The sequence below is a fragment of the Ascaphus truei genome, chromosome 3 (assembly GCF_040206685.1).
Source record: "Ascaphus truei isolate aAscTru1 chromosome 3, aAscTru1.hap1, whole genome shotgun sequence".
In the NCBI taxonomy this organism is placed as follows: domain Eukaryota; kingdom Metazoa; phylum Chordata; class Amphibia; order Anura; family Ascaphidae; genus Ascaphus; species Ascaphus truei.
In genome coordinates this window covers 385796000-385815731 of record NC_134485.1, presented here as the reverse complement: position 1 = coordinate 385815731, position 19732 = coordinate 385796000, and the positions used below count along the sequence as shown (strand labels likewise).

At 38.0% G+C, this 19732-nt stretch overlaps 1 protein-coding gene across 1 annotated transcript in view; it reads right to left on the bottom strand.

The window, feature by feature from the left end:
* Positions 1–4950: 4950 nt before the first annotated feature.
* Positions 4951–19732, bottom strand: part of PDGFD (platelet derived growth factor D) — a 311915-nt gene continuing 297133 nt past the window's right edge. Inside the window, exons 6-7 of the mRNA XM_075592395.1 lie at positions 18543–18757; positions 4951–6603 (exon numbers count right to left, since the gene is read on the bottom strand). Coding sequence (XP_075448510.1) covers positions 6472–6603; positions 18543–18757 — 347 coding nt within the window. The 3' untranslated portion in view covers positions 4951–6471. The remainder of the gene's footprint in view (positions 6604–18542; positions 18758–19732) is intronic.

The window sequence follows — 19732 nt, the reverse complement described above, 5'->3', positions numbered from 1 at the left end:
CAAAGGATTGGACCAATAACCAAAAATCTCCTCTGACCCCAGGATGGGGGGTGGGGGGTGGATGCGAATGAAGCAATCATTAATTGTCAAAGCGTAGTACACAGACTTCTTCCACTTACTAGAGTCAGCTAAATCCCTGAAGTATTCATAATTGGCAATGAGATAGCCATATATTTCTGATAGAGTGGCTTTCTTATCTGCTGCCTCATTAATTGCTGAATATATGAGAAAAAGTATGCTATAATCTGGTTTCTCCAAAGCAATTGACATTTCACTCTGTCTCAGCTCACGAAACTGTCAGGAGTGAGTGAACACAAAGTATAAGTGGAACACGTACATTTACGTTTTGCAACAAAGTGTTAAAACAACTAAATGTTGATAACATCTTGAATGGTCAAGGCCATAAAACATTGATGAATTGCAATGCATTGCAGTATATTGCTGGATCAGTCTGGCACCTGCTTGAGACTTACAGCACTCTACATAGACTAATTAACATAACACATTCACTTTGCCATCTGGCGGACAGGCGCCAAATTACAATCAAACAAATCTGAAATCTGTCTAGCATATCCCTGTTTAATCCAGGTGTGAATAACAACACGAAGAGCTGTCTACATAAATTTACAGCTAAACGTGATGTATATTGATTACATCACCCAAACAAAATGATTGATGTCTGGATTTTAGTTAAGGAAAACTGAAGATACAGACAGGCTATATCTATACATGAATTTTATTCTTTTGCTGTTTTGGTGTTAGATTAATTTTATTGATGTGTTGTTTAGACTTTTTTATTCTGTTTTTCTTCTGGTGCTTGTGCATTTCTTTTATTGTTGTGTCTTTTTGGCGCTGTTGTTTTTTTAGGTTGTCCATTGACTGCTATAGTGGCTTATCATGCCCATATTATATGGGCATGATTTACCATTGTGCTAATCAATGGGTAGAGGGTGGGGATATTTGCCCAAGGATGGGTGGTTAGGTTGCCAGTGTGGGCAGTGGGGGAGGGGGTTAACCCCTTAATTTCTATAGCGGTTATTATGAGCTAATAATATAAATAAATAATATAAATAACACATAAAGGAGAGAAGTGCTTCAGACATAAAAGTAACATTTAGGAAAAGGAGTCCCTGATCCGAAGAGCTTACAATCTATTTTTTTGGTAGGAAGAACGTACAAAGACAGTATGGTGGCATTCTGGTAAGTGCATCTGTAAGGGGCCAAGGTTAATGTATGAGGTGTTAGTTATCAGCCATAGAGCTACTCATATGCTTCCATAAGCAGGTGTGGTAATTCCTTAAGCAGGTGTTTTGAGGTGGGTCTTAAATGTGGTAGAGGGGGTGCTAGTCAGATATTGAGGGGAAGGACATTCCAGAGGTGTGGGTCAGTCAGTGAGAAGGGTTTAAGGCGGGAGAGGGCTATAGATACAAATGGGGTAGAGAGAAGACATCCTTGAGAAGAACGCAAGAGCCAGGATGGTGTATAGTGAGAAATTAGGGCTGAGATGTAAGGAGGAGCAGAAGAGTGTAAAGCTTTAAAGTGAGGAGGAGAATTGAGTGTTTGATACATGATTTGATAGGAAGCCAGGAGAGGGATTTCAGCATGGGAGACGCTGAGACACATTTCGGAAAGAGTAGAGGGATTCTGGCAGCAGCATTTAGGATAGATTGTAGGGGAGACAGGTGAGAGGCAGGAAAGACAGACAGCAGGAGGTTACAGTAGTCGAGATGGGAGAGAATGAGGGTCTGTGTCAGAGTTTTTGCTGTCGAGCAACAGAGGAAAGGGCGTATCTTGGTAATATTGCAGAGGAAGAAACAACAGTTTTTGCTACCTTTTGAATGTGAGAAGAGAATGTGAGAGAGGAGTCGAGTGTGACCCCTAGGCAGCATGCTTGGGTGAATACTAGTACTTCCAACTGTAATGAGGAAGGAGGAAATAGGGCAAGGTTTGGGAGGAATTATGAGGAACTCTGTTTTTGCCATGTTAAGTTTAAGTCAGCGGAGGACCATCCAGGATGATACAGCAGAGAGACATTCAGAAACTTTAGTCTGTACAGTAGCTGTAAGGTAAGGGGTAGAAAAGTACATTTGTGTGTCATCAGCATAGAGTGATATTTTAACCCAAGAGATGTGATTAGGTCACCTAGAGAGAGTGTGTAAAGAGAAAAGGTAAGAGGTCCCAGGACAGAGCCCTGTGGTACGCCCACAGAGAGATCGATAGAAGAGGAGGTGTTGTAAATTCTGTCTGTAAATTAATTTTTCTGTATCAGATTGATGCCGGGGTCTCTGGTGCTGATATTAATGTGCATCAGCTCCGGAGACCCACGGTATTAATCCATAGAAAACATGCATTTTTTTTCTAAAATAAGTCCCTCTCACACATCTTTTCTCTCTGATAAAATCGCAATTCCAGAGCCCCAATAATGTTATTGAGGCTACTAGATTTGCATGATTTTATAAAAATTGCGAGTTTGGGCTTCTCACCAGCTCCCGTGCGATGTGTTTGTCCAGGAGTCAGAAATCATGAGAAAATGCTTTCCCCGCACGATTTAACCAACTTATCGAGGCTTAATGAATAGCTACAGTAACTAGCAAAATTTGGCGATAGCTGCTCAAAATCTTCGATAAGTTGGTTATCAAAGCTACTAGAATAGGTCCCTAAATTGTGTAAGCTAGGAAAATAAGTGCAGAATGTAATTTCTCTCCAGAAGGACTGGAAACTTTGGCAGGTAAATGGCAAATAAAGTTAAATACAGATACATGTAAGATTATGCATTTGGAGAGCAAGAATAAACAGGCCGTTCTCTTGATAAATATGCTACTGTATAAGTGCAAAATGTAGCATATGTATCTTTCAGTATGCATCAATGCTGCAACATTAAATGGTAGCCTCTCAAGTTTATCTTACCACAATAATGTTGCATTCTATCGGAAAATTGTTTTTTCAATTAAAATGACATCACGATATGTGACAATAGTGACTGATCTAGTGTGGTTGGCTACTCAAACAGGACTTGTACAATTAGTGTGCATCAGTGCTGCAACATTAAATGGTAGCCTTTCAAGTGTTTCTTACCACAACAATGTTGCTTTCAATTGGAAAATTGTTTCAGTGTATGCCCGGCCAAAAGGAGTTCTAACTAAATTGTATCTAACAAAATGTTGTATGCTAATAACAAGCCAATCATCAGGTGATACACTGTAGACAATTTAAAGTGATTCATTAGAGCACCTTTACTGTAGCAAGCCATCGAAGTGACTAATTATAGTCTCAAGCAAATTTGCCAATTGTATCAAGTACAACTTCATCATGCAGTTCAACTTTGGCTCATTTTTAATTCCTTTTAAAATCAATTCTTTTTGAGTGTTAAATGTTAGAAATAAAAGTTTTATGTATTTCTGTAGACACAGTATTTTTCCAAAAATGTCTTTTGTTTATGATACAGTATAGAGTCTGTAATTAGGAAGTAGTTAATCAGTCTTTATGTATTTATACATCACTTCCTAAAATGCTATATTATCCACCTCGTTCAATTTGTCTACCATGACTTACGGCTATCACAACTAACAATACTGCTATCAAGTGTATCAGAGTGTTAATTACACTATAAAAGTTCTTAATTTATTCTAAGAGTGAAACCATTTTAAGGGATATTCTTCATGTTTGTAAGTTCTTATGTATCTGTTGTCTAAATTTAACACACTCGATGGACATATGTATTTTATCAACCTCATCTACTACAGTATGTTATTTCTTAACTTTCAGTATTATAATATTGTTTGTAAAATGTAAGAAAAAATATAAATCATTTTTTTAAATTAAAGAATAAAAACTTTTTTTTTTTTAACCTATCACCCACCAAATTGAGTAACATTACAGAAACTACTGGAGCTCCAACTCATCATTTATGCCATACAGTATGGTGTCAATGTTTAAAGTGTAAATATCCAATACTTTTCACATCTACAGATGTAGCCGGATGGTTTCTTCTGCTAGCCCAGGAAAAATCTAGGAAAATTTGGGGATAGCTCACAGAAATGTTGCAACATTTCTGTGAGATTTTTCTGCTATTTGAATGCAGACTAATGGCCCATCGGATTAACACAGCAGGGGGCCCTGCTATTTGAATGGGCTACAGGGACCCCAGCTGTATTAATCCGATGGGCCATTAGTCTGCATTCAAATAGCAGAAAAATCTATTGCACCATTTCTGTGAGATAACCCCAAATTTTCCTAGACTTTTCCTGTGCTAGCAGACGAAACCATCCGGCTACATCTGTAAGTAGAAGACCTCTGTCACCACCTTTCCTTGGTATTGATATACTTTCAATGCCCATTATTCTTAACAAAGGGATTTGGTGTCCCTTTTCCTTTCAATGTCTAACAAGGGTCGAAATGTCTTCTTCTTTCTAAATATTACTTCTACTGTATGTTCAGAGGAACATTCTTTACATTTTCTTGTGGAGAGTGGAGCAGTTCTTGGAGAACCCTTTCAGATGTCTGCCTTTGGGGCGATATAGATGCAAGCTGAAGAGGTTCTGAATGAATTAATCGGTGCTATGAAAGTCCTTTGTCCAGGGCACTAAACATTGCTTAGTGTTGGGATGACAAAACAGATTGGAGCAATCCTAGATGTTAACCCTTAGCACGCTGGTTCTGCCAGAGGGGAGCAGTTTTTGTGGAACCCTTTTAGACATCACAACACAACACAAAAATGTTTATGCTGATGGCACAGTTTGAGTAACTTCAGATTAGTACATAAAGTAACCGAAGCACAATTTAAAATAAGATTTCTGTGCGTTAATTTTGCATTAGTACATAGACCCTAATGTGTTAAAGGACCTCCAACTCTCTTGAATACAGATATCTTGTTAACAATACTTTTATATTATTTTTTATATTACTTTTATTTTTTTTAATTTTATATTACCATTAAAAACAAATAGATGTATCTACAGTATATACAGTACATTGTATGGTACTTTTCAGGAGCAATGTAATTACAGTAAAATTAAACAGTAGTTTCCAGTGAGTACAGTACTCAAAGATAATCTGCTTCATGAATTCTAAGTTTGACAATCATTCAAAGCATGAAATGCTTTGTCACAAAGGCACAGGAGCAGGAATATAATATTTATTGTGATTTATGAACACGTTATGGTAACCAAAAGATTTCTTGTAAATACACTTAATGATATTCTTTCAGGTGTGACAGTTGCCCAACTGTATTTTTGGTTTTTCAAATTTAATCTTAGGAAATACACAAAAAATGTTTCAATATAAAGGGCAAATTAAAATAGGGAACAAAATATAATAATGATTATTAATGTATGTTATTAGACAGTAAATTTATTGTCCTTTTCCCCCCTGCTCATTCTATTCTTTAAGTGCCATTGTGATTTTATAATTCTCTTTTACTTAACTTTACAAAAATACTTTAAATTTCACATTTATATACAGTAATGCACAATCTACTACGATCTGTAAAGAAAAACTTCTTAAGTTGTAAATGTGGTACACCTTTTTAAATTCACAATTTATTTGCCAAAAAAGCCTGTTATCAGCTCTGGCAGCTGTGTGTGTGTGTTTTTTTTTCTAGAAAACACATTCCACATTGTAAAACACATGATTTTCTCCTGGCTAGCTTTACAAGAATTCATTTTATTGAGATGTTGAATAATATAGTAAATAATAACCTTGAATGAAAAATAAAAATAACAGAACATTCTTTTTTTGTAAAAGAAGACATTGCATAGTTACATAATAATAATATACCATAAAATAAAAAACTAAAAAGTGTAATACTAGAAATCTATTCAACATTATGAAACCAATGCAAAAGAACTTCTGCATTTAGCAGGTCTATGCAAAGCATAATAACTTTTTACTTTATCTATACAAGGTGCGTTATCAATACTTTTTAAAATAAAAATGTTGTCACTTTATTCAAACAATCTTTTTTGGCACCCTACTTAATTTACATTGCTATTATTTTTCTAACATTCTTCATTCTTTGCTTTAAATAACAAACTTTCTCATTCTGTATTGGACAGTGATAACAAGAAAAACATTTTGGGCCAGAAGTGGTGCTTTGTGCCAGTCAATTTACTTGAATGAGCCATAACATGCTGTATCTTCCAGCACCAGAAATTGTCTTATGGAATAGCACTGGTTAGTACAATTAGGTCTTAATATGTTTATAGCAAGGTGTGTTAAATTAAAGTATTCCACATTATATTTATTTCATATATCCTTTTCTTACTTGCCAGCTAGAACCTAAAATATGTGGCCACTATTGCCATCTTTGTGATTTTAAGCAAAACTATGTAGGAGCACAACACTAATACAGTATATTTCATTGCAATGAAGGCTAGTAGCAAAGTTCTGATGTCTGTTGAAGAAAATTATAACCGACTTTACAGCTAAAGTCCATAAAGCTGTTAAGAAGTAAGCTCCTGTGTGTTCTGGTTTTTATCGAGGCGGCCTGGAACTGCAGATACAATCACAACGCTCATGATGGTCCAACTGGATATCTACGATGGACTTATTTTTGGTTTTGTTATTCTTTTTGAAGTGCCCTACTTCAGGCATGAATTTCAGCACCTAAAAAGACAACATTTTACAAATTAATGTAAATACAGTCCCATAAAAGATTCTTTTTTCATTTTGCAAGAACTTTTTAACATCTTAATTAAAAAAAATAACATTATAGTTTTGTTTAGACTTTAAGGGAAGCATTAGCAGGATTAAGCATAAGCAACTTTAGTGTGCTGCATCTTAAAGTCACCATCTTTAAGTGAAAATATATAGTTAGACTATAGTTTGAATAGAGGTGGACTGGGGACTGTATCTTTCTGTAAACTCTTCTACACAAGGCAACAAATAGTGAGCTTATCTGACCACACTATTATCTCATATTGTTAGCCTGCACTTTTAACCCCCCTGTATACTTAATTTACTGCAGTCTCTCCCAACACTTGACTGCACACAACTGTCTCTCCCATCCCCGCCCCCCCCCCCCCCTCCCAGACCCCTCCAAAACCCTCTGCAAAACCTTGAACAGACCCTAGCATTGCAAATGCACCAAAACATGTTGGCAAGGAAAAGGCATACCTCTGCTCTTTACTCTGCACACACTCATTTTGTTCACAGCAGCTTCATGCAACTTTACCTACCTCTGTGATAATGAACCTACTAGTTATCTCAACTGTTTTCTTTATTGTGGCCTCATGGAAATGTTACTCTCTCTATCCATTACAAACGCCTCCCTCCTGGTCCACATCCAATATCATCATACACCCTGGATTACTCAAAAGCCTTGCACTATCTACTGAATGTTGGTAGACAACTCTGAAAACCAGCACACCAACCACCACTCACTCTAACGGCAAACGTCAAAGTTGTTTAAAAAAATAAATTCTACAAGTATTTTCTCTTGTGCAGAACTGATTTATTACATAAAACATACATGTAGGCTATTTCTTGGCCTGCAGCTTTAACACGGACCCCTATAAGCGTATGCCTATCATATTACACAGCATTTCAGCACAGCCTGGGTTAAAGAAGTGTAAAGCCAGTAAACTTACCCACAGACAGCTATTTCGACCCTTTGGGTCCCAAAAATGTGAGGACGGTTATACCGGCTTTGTAATTTGAAGTAAACAAATATCTTATAAAGACTTCAACCAAACTTACTCAGTTTGGATTTGTGGGTAAATTTAAAAAAAAAAATGTTTAAAGCATTATCTAATTCCTTTATGATGTAGCCAGATTGTTGTAATGTTTATGTCAAATGTGTTTTTTTTTTCTTTTGATAAATACTTCAGCTTCTCCTGGAGCTAAGCATATAGGAATATATGTTTATATTTTAAATTAACCAGGGCTATATGAAATTATTGATGCTACAGTAGTTGGATCATTCTTTGATAGAATGTATATTTCTTCTAGGAAAGTAAAGTGGATGCTTTGGATGAGAGCAGAGATTTGGACAGCATTTAAGTTAACAAGCCCTATGACAGCTTTGGGATTTTCCTGTATTTTATATTAAAAAACATGAGCATGGAATATGGGCTTTGAAGATAAGAAGAGAAAAATGAATTGGCAAACACTTTTCCCAGACAGGAGAGGAGTGTTTGAACAAAGTGGAAATTGGATTGCTTGACTAGCTGATCACATCACTGATATTCAAAGATTTAAGTATTGCCTATTGTATGTATAATAGTTTATATTTTGGCACCTAGAAATAAATAGAATGTAAAACGGCTTCTGTAACGAAATATAAAGAAACTATAAAAATACTTTACAGTTGTGTGTTTATGGGTAACTACTTTATTTTACTTGCATATTGTAATTATAGATACTATTCCTTTTATAATATACAGTACAGATGTAGCCAGGCTTAATGTTTTTGGTGCCACAAATGCATGTGGTGAAGTTGTAGTCCGTCGGCCTGGCCGATTCAAGCCCCAGAAGCAGAAAGCAGCCCGGGAGGATTAACTCTGCAGGGGTCCATGCTTCTAAATGGGACTCCTACTGCACCGACACACTTTATTCGAGCAAATACCCGGTATGTACCTGGCAGATACCTGGAATGCGCCGCTCCTCACCTCTGACAAGCCCCGTTGCATTTGCCTTCCCAGCCTGGGTTCATGCCTGGCTGATGGGCGGCTGATCTGTTAAATGATAATGATTAGGATTTAATAGGCTGCAATGCTTCGCGTGTCTACCAGATGGCATAAATTCATGAATTGTAATGCAGTATATATATATGTACTGTGCAGTATTGCAGCCAGCAGGAATAAAATGCTTCAATCCCTGCCTGGAAAATAACTCAATGCAATCGGGCAGAAACCAGTCACAAACCTCAATACACCCGGGTATACCCGAATTCGTGGGACTAGCCGAGCTCGAATAAAGTGTGTCGCCAGTGTACAGCGTTAATCCTTTAGACCCATCAGATATTAAGCCAAAGAGTCTGAAGGAGCAGCACTGAGGTACATGGCACACAGAAGCAGTCTCTGTGAGTTCCCTAACTCCCAAAGCAGCACAGAAGGTAAGAAGCAGTCAGAAGTAGTTTCCGGTCTGTCCAGCCCCTTGATGATGTAGATGTCCGAATATGGATATCTACGTAATAACGGGGAATACTAAAGGACCACATTCAAAGGGGTTGGACATTGTTAAATGTCCACATTCAAAGGGGTTGGACATTGTTAAATGTCCGGTTCAACTCCCTTGATGACCAATATTGTTCTATAGTATCTCATCCAGACTGTCTGGCCTGGGATGATTAACCTGTGGTGCTCCCATTCAGGAGCATGGACCCCTGTAGCATTAATCCTGCTGGGCCACAAAATGTACTGTTTTTGATGCCGCGGATTTCCGCATGTTGTCAGAGGCACCGAAAACAGTATGTCTGGCAGTATGTCGTGATTAAAATGTTTTAATCTATTAAAATATATAGTACATCTTGAGGCTATGGAAGAAAAATAAATAAAAACAAATCTTCATTAAAAGGAAGAAGCTTATTAATCAGTGTTCTCACATTTGATGCAGAATGTTAGCCAAATGACATAGTAAATCCTCTTTTAACATACTCTAATGAAAATATTCAGATAACAGGCTTCTAAAAAAATTGTAATACTGTAATTGCTGAATAGAGTAAAAGGGTAAATTATCAAAATGCCTTTTTAAGCATCAGATTGATGCACATTGAGGGTCCTGAGCCAGAACAGGGTTCTGAGACAACCACATGACATTCTATTCATATGCAAATTAGTTCCATTATCCTATGTGCTTGTTCATTGTTTTTTTTTCTAAAACCGGGTGTGGCCTTTAGTGTCCAAGGAGAGGTTTGAGAACCACTGAAAAAGATAATTTAATGATTTGTACTGTGGCGTATGAGATACTAATGAGTCAATGTACAGTACTTAATTTTTGCAACTTGACAGTTGAATTTGTAGATATACAGTACAGTGCCAATTGATTCTCCTTTTTCACACCCTTCTCCTCAGTTGTAACATTTAATTTTGTTTAGCCATTTCAGTGCTAAAGGTGTTTGTAACTTAATTGCAGAATGTTTTTTCATAGTTTCACACTAACAGCAACTACAAAAGATTTGTAATTCCTGTGTTGTATCGTAAAACACAAAAGTTACATACAGTACAGATGTAACCCTGTAGGCTGGGTTGAAAACTACCTGCAGTCTAAAATGAAGCCTCTCTGGCTGTCCGCAATTCTTATCCAAAGTTGCGCAAAATAGATTTTACTTTACTGCAGCACCATTGAAGTTTTGTTGGGCTAAATCTGTAAAGCAATTGGTGCATGATTTTTTTTTTGTCCTACAGGTAGGTCTCCAAATGACAAATATGTCATATTTGAGTTCTTTACATAAAATACAGCAATGTGCAAACTGTGAGGTTGAAGGCATTATGACTGCTTATGTCCATTGCCATTGCTAAATGTGCATTGTTGCTTTAGATATTTAGGAAGGTTAATACAAATTACATCCTAGTAAAGTCATACAGCTTTAAATATGGGACAATTTACTGTATAGTACAAAAAGAGGGATTACTCAGCTCATTAAAACTCGAAGCAATGGGGGGGGGGAAACAAATCCAAATAAATATTTGTTAATGTCTCTTTTTGGGAATAATAGGTACATACCCGTGGCAACATTAGATTTCAAGTAATTCCCTGATACACTTATACTGTACTCAATACAGTGTTTATGCTGAAAACCAATTCCAGTACCACTTGAGGGATGTTTATCCCTCATTTCAAATCTCATCAGTTACAACAATGAAATGACAAATATAGAAATGGTCTTTTCAATATGGGCATTCAATGTTGATTGCATGGTGCCAGTACTATAAAAATAATGTTTAAAAAAGAAAAAAAATATGTGTTAAGCATATCCTATATTTAGATTGACAAAGCAAGATTTTTCTTTTAAAACCTTTGTAAACGTGTAAGCTCATGTTTAGATAACTGGGTGAATTTATTTTTGGAGTCTCCAAACCATGGCTTAGATTGCAAGCTTTTTGGATCAGGATAAGAGGAAGGACATCCCAGGGAGGTTAGGAACAACTAAGGGAGAACAAGGAGAAGGAGATATATGTGGTCAGTGTCCTCATCAAACAGTAAGGCTGGATATCGTCAAGCTGCATATTGGGAGGATAGAAGCAACATGGATATCTGTATGTAGAGGGAACTTGAGGAGATAGGCACCTGCCTTGCCTTGATATGAAGGAACTGAGCTGATCGAGTCAAAAATGTAGTCGCCACCTCATACCCCCCAACACCCTTAAGGACTGTGCCCCTGGTTTGGCAGATATGGGGCTGGATTTGACAGGAGAAGTTTGAAGTTGTCTGGAATTTGTTCAATAAACTGAAAATTAACCATCCCAAGAGAGAGAGAGGCTTAACAAACAAAGCACCTTCTTACGTGCACTCAATACCCAAAATGAATTCATGTACAGATGTACGTAGCAAGACTTTACATCTTCCGTGCCACGGCCACTCATAGTCATGTGACTGTGATGGTCGTGGCACCAAAAAATTGTATTCTGTGGGGGTCCCATTGACAAGCATAGATCCCCCCTCAGCGTGATCACAGCAGACACTGTCCCCAGCAATGTGGACTTGTGCTTGTATGTCAGTGACGCTGGGGACAGTAAGTCTTATTAGGTAAAACACACAGTAGTTTTTAACAATAAAACCACTAAAAAAATTAACATAAATTACACACATTTGTTCTAAAATCGATGTTCAATGTCCATTATAAATGAAAAAAAAAAGGGACAAGATTTCAATGGCAAATCTATGTAAGTACCAGCACTCACTGTCTAATAGCTAAATGATGAAAACAGTTGTAATGCAGAATAAACATTTAATAATAAAACAAACCAGAAATAAATCAAATGTGTTTGCAGAAACCAGTATCACAAATGGACATGTCACAAGTGAGGGGTGGGGGGAAAAAAGGAAAAGGGGAAAAAAACATGAAACACAAGGAATATACACAAAAAATGGAGAACGGCAAGTATGCTAGGGGGGCAACGTTTCGAGGGACTACCTCTTCATCTGGCCCATTCCCCCTGGTCCAAAAGGTCCCAGAGGTACTTCCCTAAGCCTCCCTTCCCCTATAACTGGTCAAATCAGACACCCCTGAAAATAGATAGCAAACATACAGTGTAGGCTAAATACAGCTAAACAGCTAATAGCAGGGAAGCAAGAATCCACTACAGTCAATGCCAGTAGTTCAAGTACTAGCAGAAACTGTGTGCAATGGTACAGTCAAGGCTGAACACAGCCTGCAAGAAAGCAGCTTGCAAAGAAGCACCAGGATTCCGTGGATCCACGGGACACTGCGGAGCGGCGGCCAGAGCTACATATAACAGCTGAGACTGCTATCTCACTCCTCAGCACTCCACACAAGCACAAGGAGCAGACCACAGGGTTTGATTACTGTCTTCATACAGGGTTTGATTACTGTCTTCATTTGCTATTGCCATTAATCTTACATTGACTGTTGTGGACTCCTGGTGCTTCTTTGCAAGCTGCTTTCTTGCAGGCTGTGTTCAGCCTTGACTGTACCATTGCACACAGTTTCTGGTAGTACTTGAACTACTGGCATTGACTGCAGTGGATTCTTGCTTCCCTGCTATTAGCTTTTTAGCTGTATTTAGCCTACACTGTATGTTTGCTATCTATTTTCAGGGGTGTCTGATTTGACCAGTTATAGGGGAAGGGAGGCTTAGGGAAGTACCTCTGGGACCTTTTGGACCAGGGGGAATGGGCCAGATGAAGAGGTAGTCCCTCAAAACGTTGCCCCACTAGCAAACTTGCCGTTCTCCATTTTTTGTGTATATTCCTTGTGTTTCATGTTTTTTTCCCCTTTTCCTTCCCCTCCCCCACCCCTCACTTTGTGACATGCCCATTTGTGATACTGGTTTCTGCAAACACATTTGATTTATTTCTGGTTTGTTTTATTATTAAATGTTTATTCTGCATTACAACTGTTTTCATCATTTAGCTATTAGACAGTGAGTGCTGGTACTTACGTAGATTTGTTAGTATTATACAGGGGAATAAGGGTCCCCTTTGGTTCCGTGCACCCTGCAATTGCATTAATTTAACATCATCAGAGTGCTGTCTATAGTCCCCCTTTTACCCTTAGATTTCAATGGCAGCACCAATACACAACATTCTGAAATTGATGCTTAGGGCTTCATGTAGTAAACAGCGATAAGGCCACAAAAAGTTGGCAATGATGAAAACAGTTGTAATGCAGAATAAATATTTAATAATAAAACAAACCATAAATAAATCAAATGTGTTTGCATGTCACAAAGTGAGGGGTGGGGGGGAAAAGGAAAAGGGGAAAAAAACATGAAACACAAGGAATATACACAAAAAATGGAGAACGGCAAGTATGCTAGGGGGGCAACGTTTCGAGGGACTACCTCTTCATCTGGCCCATTCCCCCTGGTCCAAAAGGTCCCAGAGGTACTTCCCTAAGCCTCCCTTCCCCTATAACTGGTCAAATCAGACACCCCTGAAAATAGATAGCAAACATACAGTGTAGGCTAAATACAGCTAAAAAGCTAATAGCAGGGAAGCAAGAATCCACTACAGTCAATGCCAGTAGTTCAAGTACTACCAGAAACTGTGTGCAATGGTACAGTCAAGGCTGAACACAGCCTGCAAGAAAGCAGCTTGCAAAGAAGCACCAGGAGTCCACAACAGTCAATGTAAGATTAATGGCAATAGCAAATGAAGACAGTAATCAAACTCTGTATGAAGACAGTAATCAAACCCTGTGGTCTGCTCCTTGTGCTTGTGTGGAGTGCTGAGGAGTGAGATAGCAGTCTCAGCTGTTATATGTAGCTCTGGCCGCCGCTTCGCAGTGTCCCGTGGATCCACGGGATCCTGGTGCTTCCACATTGCTGGGGAAAGTGTCTGCTGTGATCACGCTGAGGGGGGATCTATGCTTGTCAATGGGACCCCCACAGAAAACAATTTTTTGGTGCCATGACCATCACAGTCACATGACTATGAGTGGCCGTGGCACGGAAGATGTAAAATCTTGCTACGTACATCTGTACATGAATTCATTTTGGGTATTGAGTGCACGTAAGAAGGTGCTTTGTTTGTTAAGCCTCTCTCTCTCTCTTGGGATGGTTAATTTTCAGTTTATTGAACAAATTCCAGACAACTTCAAACTTCTCCTGTCAAATCCAGCCCCATATCTGCCAAACCAGGGGCACAGTCCTTAAGGGTGTTGGGGGGTACAAGGTGGCGACTACATTTTTGACTCGATCAGCTCAGTTCCTTCATATCAAGGCAAGGCAGGTGCCTATCTCCTCAAGTTCCCTCTACACACAGATATCCATGTTGCTTCTATCCTCCCGATATGCAGCTTGATGATATCCAGCCTTACTGTTTGATGATGACACTGACCACATATATCTCCTTCTCTTTGTTCTCCCTTAGTTGTTCCTAACCTCCCTGGGATGTCCATCCTCTTTTCCTGCTTATATAAATAGTATAATATAGTATATAATTTAGATTTATAGATAGCGTTCTTGTGTAGAATAGCACAGATGAAACAACAATTAGATTGACTACCATGGAGTAAGACACAACATGGTCTTCTCTAATGTGTGTCTATTACAAAGATTCCAATTGCTAGCAGCCTTTAATATAAACCTAAATGTAGAAATACAACTCTATTTCCATCTAGTTTGCACACTCTTAGTTTGAGCAAGGCTCTGACACATTCACAAATGGTCAGAGCAAAAAGATTAGTCAGTAATGAGACTGCGTTTTTCACAAAAAGATTATAACTAGAGATGGGTGACATTTTCACAGAAATTGAAATGAGAGGAAGGGCAGGAGAGACTCCCCTCAAATCTTCCTCCAGATAACATATGTAGAGACCTCTGACCTCAAAAAAGAGCATGCCTCAGATACAGAACCTGAGAGATATGAAAACTATATTTAAATAACTCATATCCCACAGTTCCTACAAGGATTTCCATAATAATTACACCTTGTAATGAAGGGGGTACTGGTGTCAGGCACAATCTCTGCTATTCTGATCAGCAGAAGCTTGACTCCTTTAGAACTAAATTACAAATTTCAGATAAGATGTTTTTTGTACAGTAGAGAGAATCTTCTCTTTCATGTGTTTTTGTGTTGCCCTTTGCTGCTGCCTATCTGTATACATTTGACTTAATTTGAATACTAGCTGCAGGGAGGGTTTATTTGTTTTCTAAATTATATTGGTCTTGATGTTTTTCTTCTATTTACTATTTATTTCTGAGGGTTATTTTGGGCACTGTATATCCCTTTACCCCGTTTGTTTGTTATTACGGTACATGTCACTTGCATCTTGTGATGCATCTTTATGTTGTGCATCATTTGGAACTAATCTTAATTATACTGAATCTGATGGTTTGGGTAATTGTTATGTTTATTTTGTTTTCTTAGAGCTGGAATGCTGCCCATAAGAAAAGTATGTTGTGTGTTTTGAACACACGTTGGAGTGGTGAGTTTATGATGGTACACAGGTACATTTTCTATTACCTTGTAGATTCTCAAGGGGTGGGTGGGGGAGTGAGGGAATAAGCTCTTGCTACTGTCCTGAAAATGGTGCCAGGGGTTAACGAAACTGGAGAACACAAAATCCTTGCAAGAGCAAGCGAAAGAACTCCTTTCAACAAGCACTCATAAAGTGAAAAAATGTATTAAAATAACTAAACCTTTAATGAATACTAATGAGTAACAGTGAACACAAAACTCTTAAAAAACAAATTAAACAGCTAACTTCCAGTCCTTAAACCAAGGCTGGTTGACATGTGGATCTAGGGAATAGTAATTACCTGGCAAAAGCAGAATGGATATTTAGCTAATGCCTCAGTGTGGTATATAGCTGTAGAAATAATTATATGTTTATCACGGACAGACCGGACCGGACATATAAATTCGTACTTACACTGACTAAATTGATTCAAAGAGTATATTCAGACCAATGCATTAAAGTGCTTAATGTATATGAATCAACTAAGATATATATAAAAAAAAAAAAACCCTAGAAACGGCGCGTAAATATAACATGGGTTAAAAAGGCTACTATGTAGCTAGAAATGGGCTGAGGATTGAATGTGTAATGAAAGTATCAGCATATCACTTTACATATTATCTATTTATTGTCAAATACCTCAGCGTGTATAGGAGTTCTCACAGAGATAAATCTTAAACTAGTGAGAAACTTCCCACGGGCTTCCGTGGAAACAGCACAGTGTAATAGGACAGAGTTGTATGAGTAATTATTGATATAAAGTGCAATAGTTCATATGCCCACAGTATGCAAGAATATAGTTTGCAGATCAGATCTAAATATTCAGATGTATATATTGTAGCACTAGAAAAAACTCTAGGCACCTCCCACCCGGTGTGGTGTATTCATGAACACCACCGGACATTATATTATCCGGGTGAGGAAGAGGTTAACCTTAGTATACCACTGGAGTGCTATATGTACCTTCCACCCGGTGTGGTGTATTTGTGAACACCACCGGACCTTTAATTAGCCGGGTAAGGAAGGGGTTAATATAGGATTATAAACTAAGCCCCCTATGTGTATACTAGATCCTCTTAATGTATCATATACTTTGTACAATTCTAGTCAGGTGTGGTGTATTAATAAACATCACCAAACATATTAATAGCAAGTCTGAGTAGCGCAAACCCCCTATGCAACTAGGTATAATAAGTTATACATACGATCGTAGTTGTTCTATGTTAAAGCACAGAGCACAAAATATATTCTCAATATGTGCTAAGTGTAAGTTGCAGGGACTCCACACGGCGTGGTGTTCATTAATACACCACGCCGGTGTTTTTTAAGAGTTTTGTGTTCACTGTTACCCATTAGTATTCATTAAAGGTTTAGTTATTTTAATACATTTTTTCACTTTATGAGTGCTTGTTGAAAGGGGTTCTTTTGCTTGCTCTTGCAAGGATTTTGTGTTCACCTTGTAGATTCTGTCTGAAGAAAGCCCTTATAGGAGTGAAACATTGGACTTGCACCATCTAATAAAATGTATAAAAAAGTATAAAAGTGCTAAAGCAGTGTTATTTGATGCTTCACACAAGTGTACAGATATGGTCTGTTTTATTTACCCTGAGAACTCAATAGTAAGTGGAAACTACAGTTTCTTTAAAGTTTGTTCTGTGCTATAAGGAGTGCAGACTAAGGGGGTTATGCACTAAGCAGTGATAAGTGCTTTTAAGTGAGATAAATGCCATTATAGCGCGATACTTCCTTTTGTGAGATTCACAAAGCAGTGATAAGTGCTTTTAAGTAGCCATTATAGCACAATAAGCACTGTTATCACTGCTCTGTGAATCTCACAACAGGCAGTATCACGCTATAAAGGCAGTTATATCACTTAAAAGCACTTATCACTGCTTTGTGCATAGCACCCAGAAAACCCACTTATCACTGCTTAGTGCATAACCCCCTATGAGAGGGAGGTGGGGAGGGAGAAATGGGAGAGAGGGATGAAAGAGAGGGAGGAATAGATGTGGGAGGAATTGTAGGGAGGAATGGAAAGGATGGAGGCATGGAAGGGAGGGTGGAATGGAAGGATGGAATGCAATGCAAGGATGTATGGGTAGAATGGAAGGGAAGGTGGAATAGGATGGAGGAATGGAAGGAGGGACAGAGGAATGGAAGATGGAAAGAATGAATGAAGGAATAAAAAGGGGGAAAAAAGAGAAATCTTTACAGTCTTCAGACTTCAGCTGTGACTTTCACCTATAGGTCCTGCCAAGTGTCTGCCACATGAAAGCACAGGAAATGTCAAGGAATACTAGCTACTATTAGTTGTGTGTTAACATTTCAATACATAAGGAAAATGAATCAGGGCAAATTGTTATTGATTTGGAATTACTCTTAATACTGTAAATACTGAGTTCAGATTAAGTAACCACTTAAAATAAGATAGATCTGCTCAAACTAGATATCTCTGTTCTTTTATTTGCATTACCTGTTGTAACATATAAACACACATATGTACAGGCATAACCCGCATTAACATACGCAATGGGACCGGAGCATGTATGTAAAGCAAAATGTACTTAAAGTGAAGCACTACCTTTTCCCACTTATCGATGCATGTACTGTACTGCAAATCGATATATACGTGCATAACTGATGTAAATAACGCATTTGTAACAGGCTCTATAGTCTCCCCGCTTGCGCACAGCTTCGGTACAGGTAGGAAGCCGATATTGCTGCTCAGGACGTGATGACAGGCGCATGCGTGAGCTGCCGTTTGCCTATTGGGCGATATGTACTTACTCGCGAGTGTACATAAAGTGAGTGTACTTAAAGCGGGGTATGCCTGTATAGAATGTATACACACGATTGAGTTTGCAATTTATGCTTGGCAAGTAACTATTATTATAATTTTATTTGATGTAAAACAGAAATTAGGTTATTGATTAAAATCCTTTTCTTTTCCATACTGTACCTCATGGTATTTTTTTACTGTTTTCCCAGATGCACATGTGCAGGATTTCATGTTTGTACTGCCACAGCCACAACTTCCTCCACAGCGCTTAACAAGTAGGCAACGTGGAAAAAATACAGCATTGGTCATCTTTAGCTCTTCTCTTAAATTCACAGTGTAATTTCGTGGAGTACAGCTGTAACGCTTGACATCATCATTTAGCCTGTCCAAATCAACTAGAAGACAAAACAATTCATGGTTAAGAAGCATAGAACAGAACATTCACCTGTGGAGTACTGTATTTATGTTCTTATTTACTCTCTTATTTGTAACAAACAAACATATTAAATATAATCCAGAGATACACACTACAAACAAAACCAATGTGAAACATCATCAATTCAAATGCTCAAATATATAATTTTTTAGAAATATGCTTTTAAAAACCCACTAATAAAAAACATCAGTCTTTATTTTATGCCTTACCTAATTCTGTTATAAAAGGTAGTATTATTGTATCACTTTTGGTGTTTCCTGCCTGTTTTATTTCCATAAATGTCTTGTACACACTGTAGCAGAGGGATTATGGAACACCTGTTAATATGACTGTACATGATGTTTTGCTTGATAATGAAATTTCGGTTTACCTCAGGCATTTTAAAGTTTTAGTGCAAGCCAGATCTGCTTGAAATGCACCTAGGTTGGCAGTCTTTGCTGTAGTGTTCACTAAAAATTAATTTCAGTAGCCACAAAGTAGAAGACTGTTTGTCACTGCATATGAAGGCATTTTTGGCTGATGGCCTCTTTCTGACATTATTTAATAAGGCCCTTATTGTTTGATGGAAAAGCTATTTATGGCATTGCTGATAGAGAAGTTTTTTGTTTATGAATATACAGTAGATGTGTTTAAATCCTAAGGGGGACTGTAGCAGGACGGCCTGTAGCCGAGGTCAGGGAACAGTCCACACGTGTAGTGTCAGGATAAATGAAAACGTTCAGTGGCTTTATTTCTCCACAGCATAACATAACATGTGGGTACACAGTCCCTTTAAACAAAAACAAATCCTGCTCCACATTGGGAGAACTGACTAACACTCTAGGCCTATCTAGCAGGCTGGCTGGCTAAACCATTTACCAAACCGTAAGTGTATTTTAAGCAGTCAGGAAAACAAATGAACAAGTCTTACTTTGGTTGAAGTAATTAGTTTGGT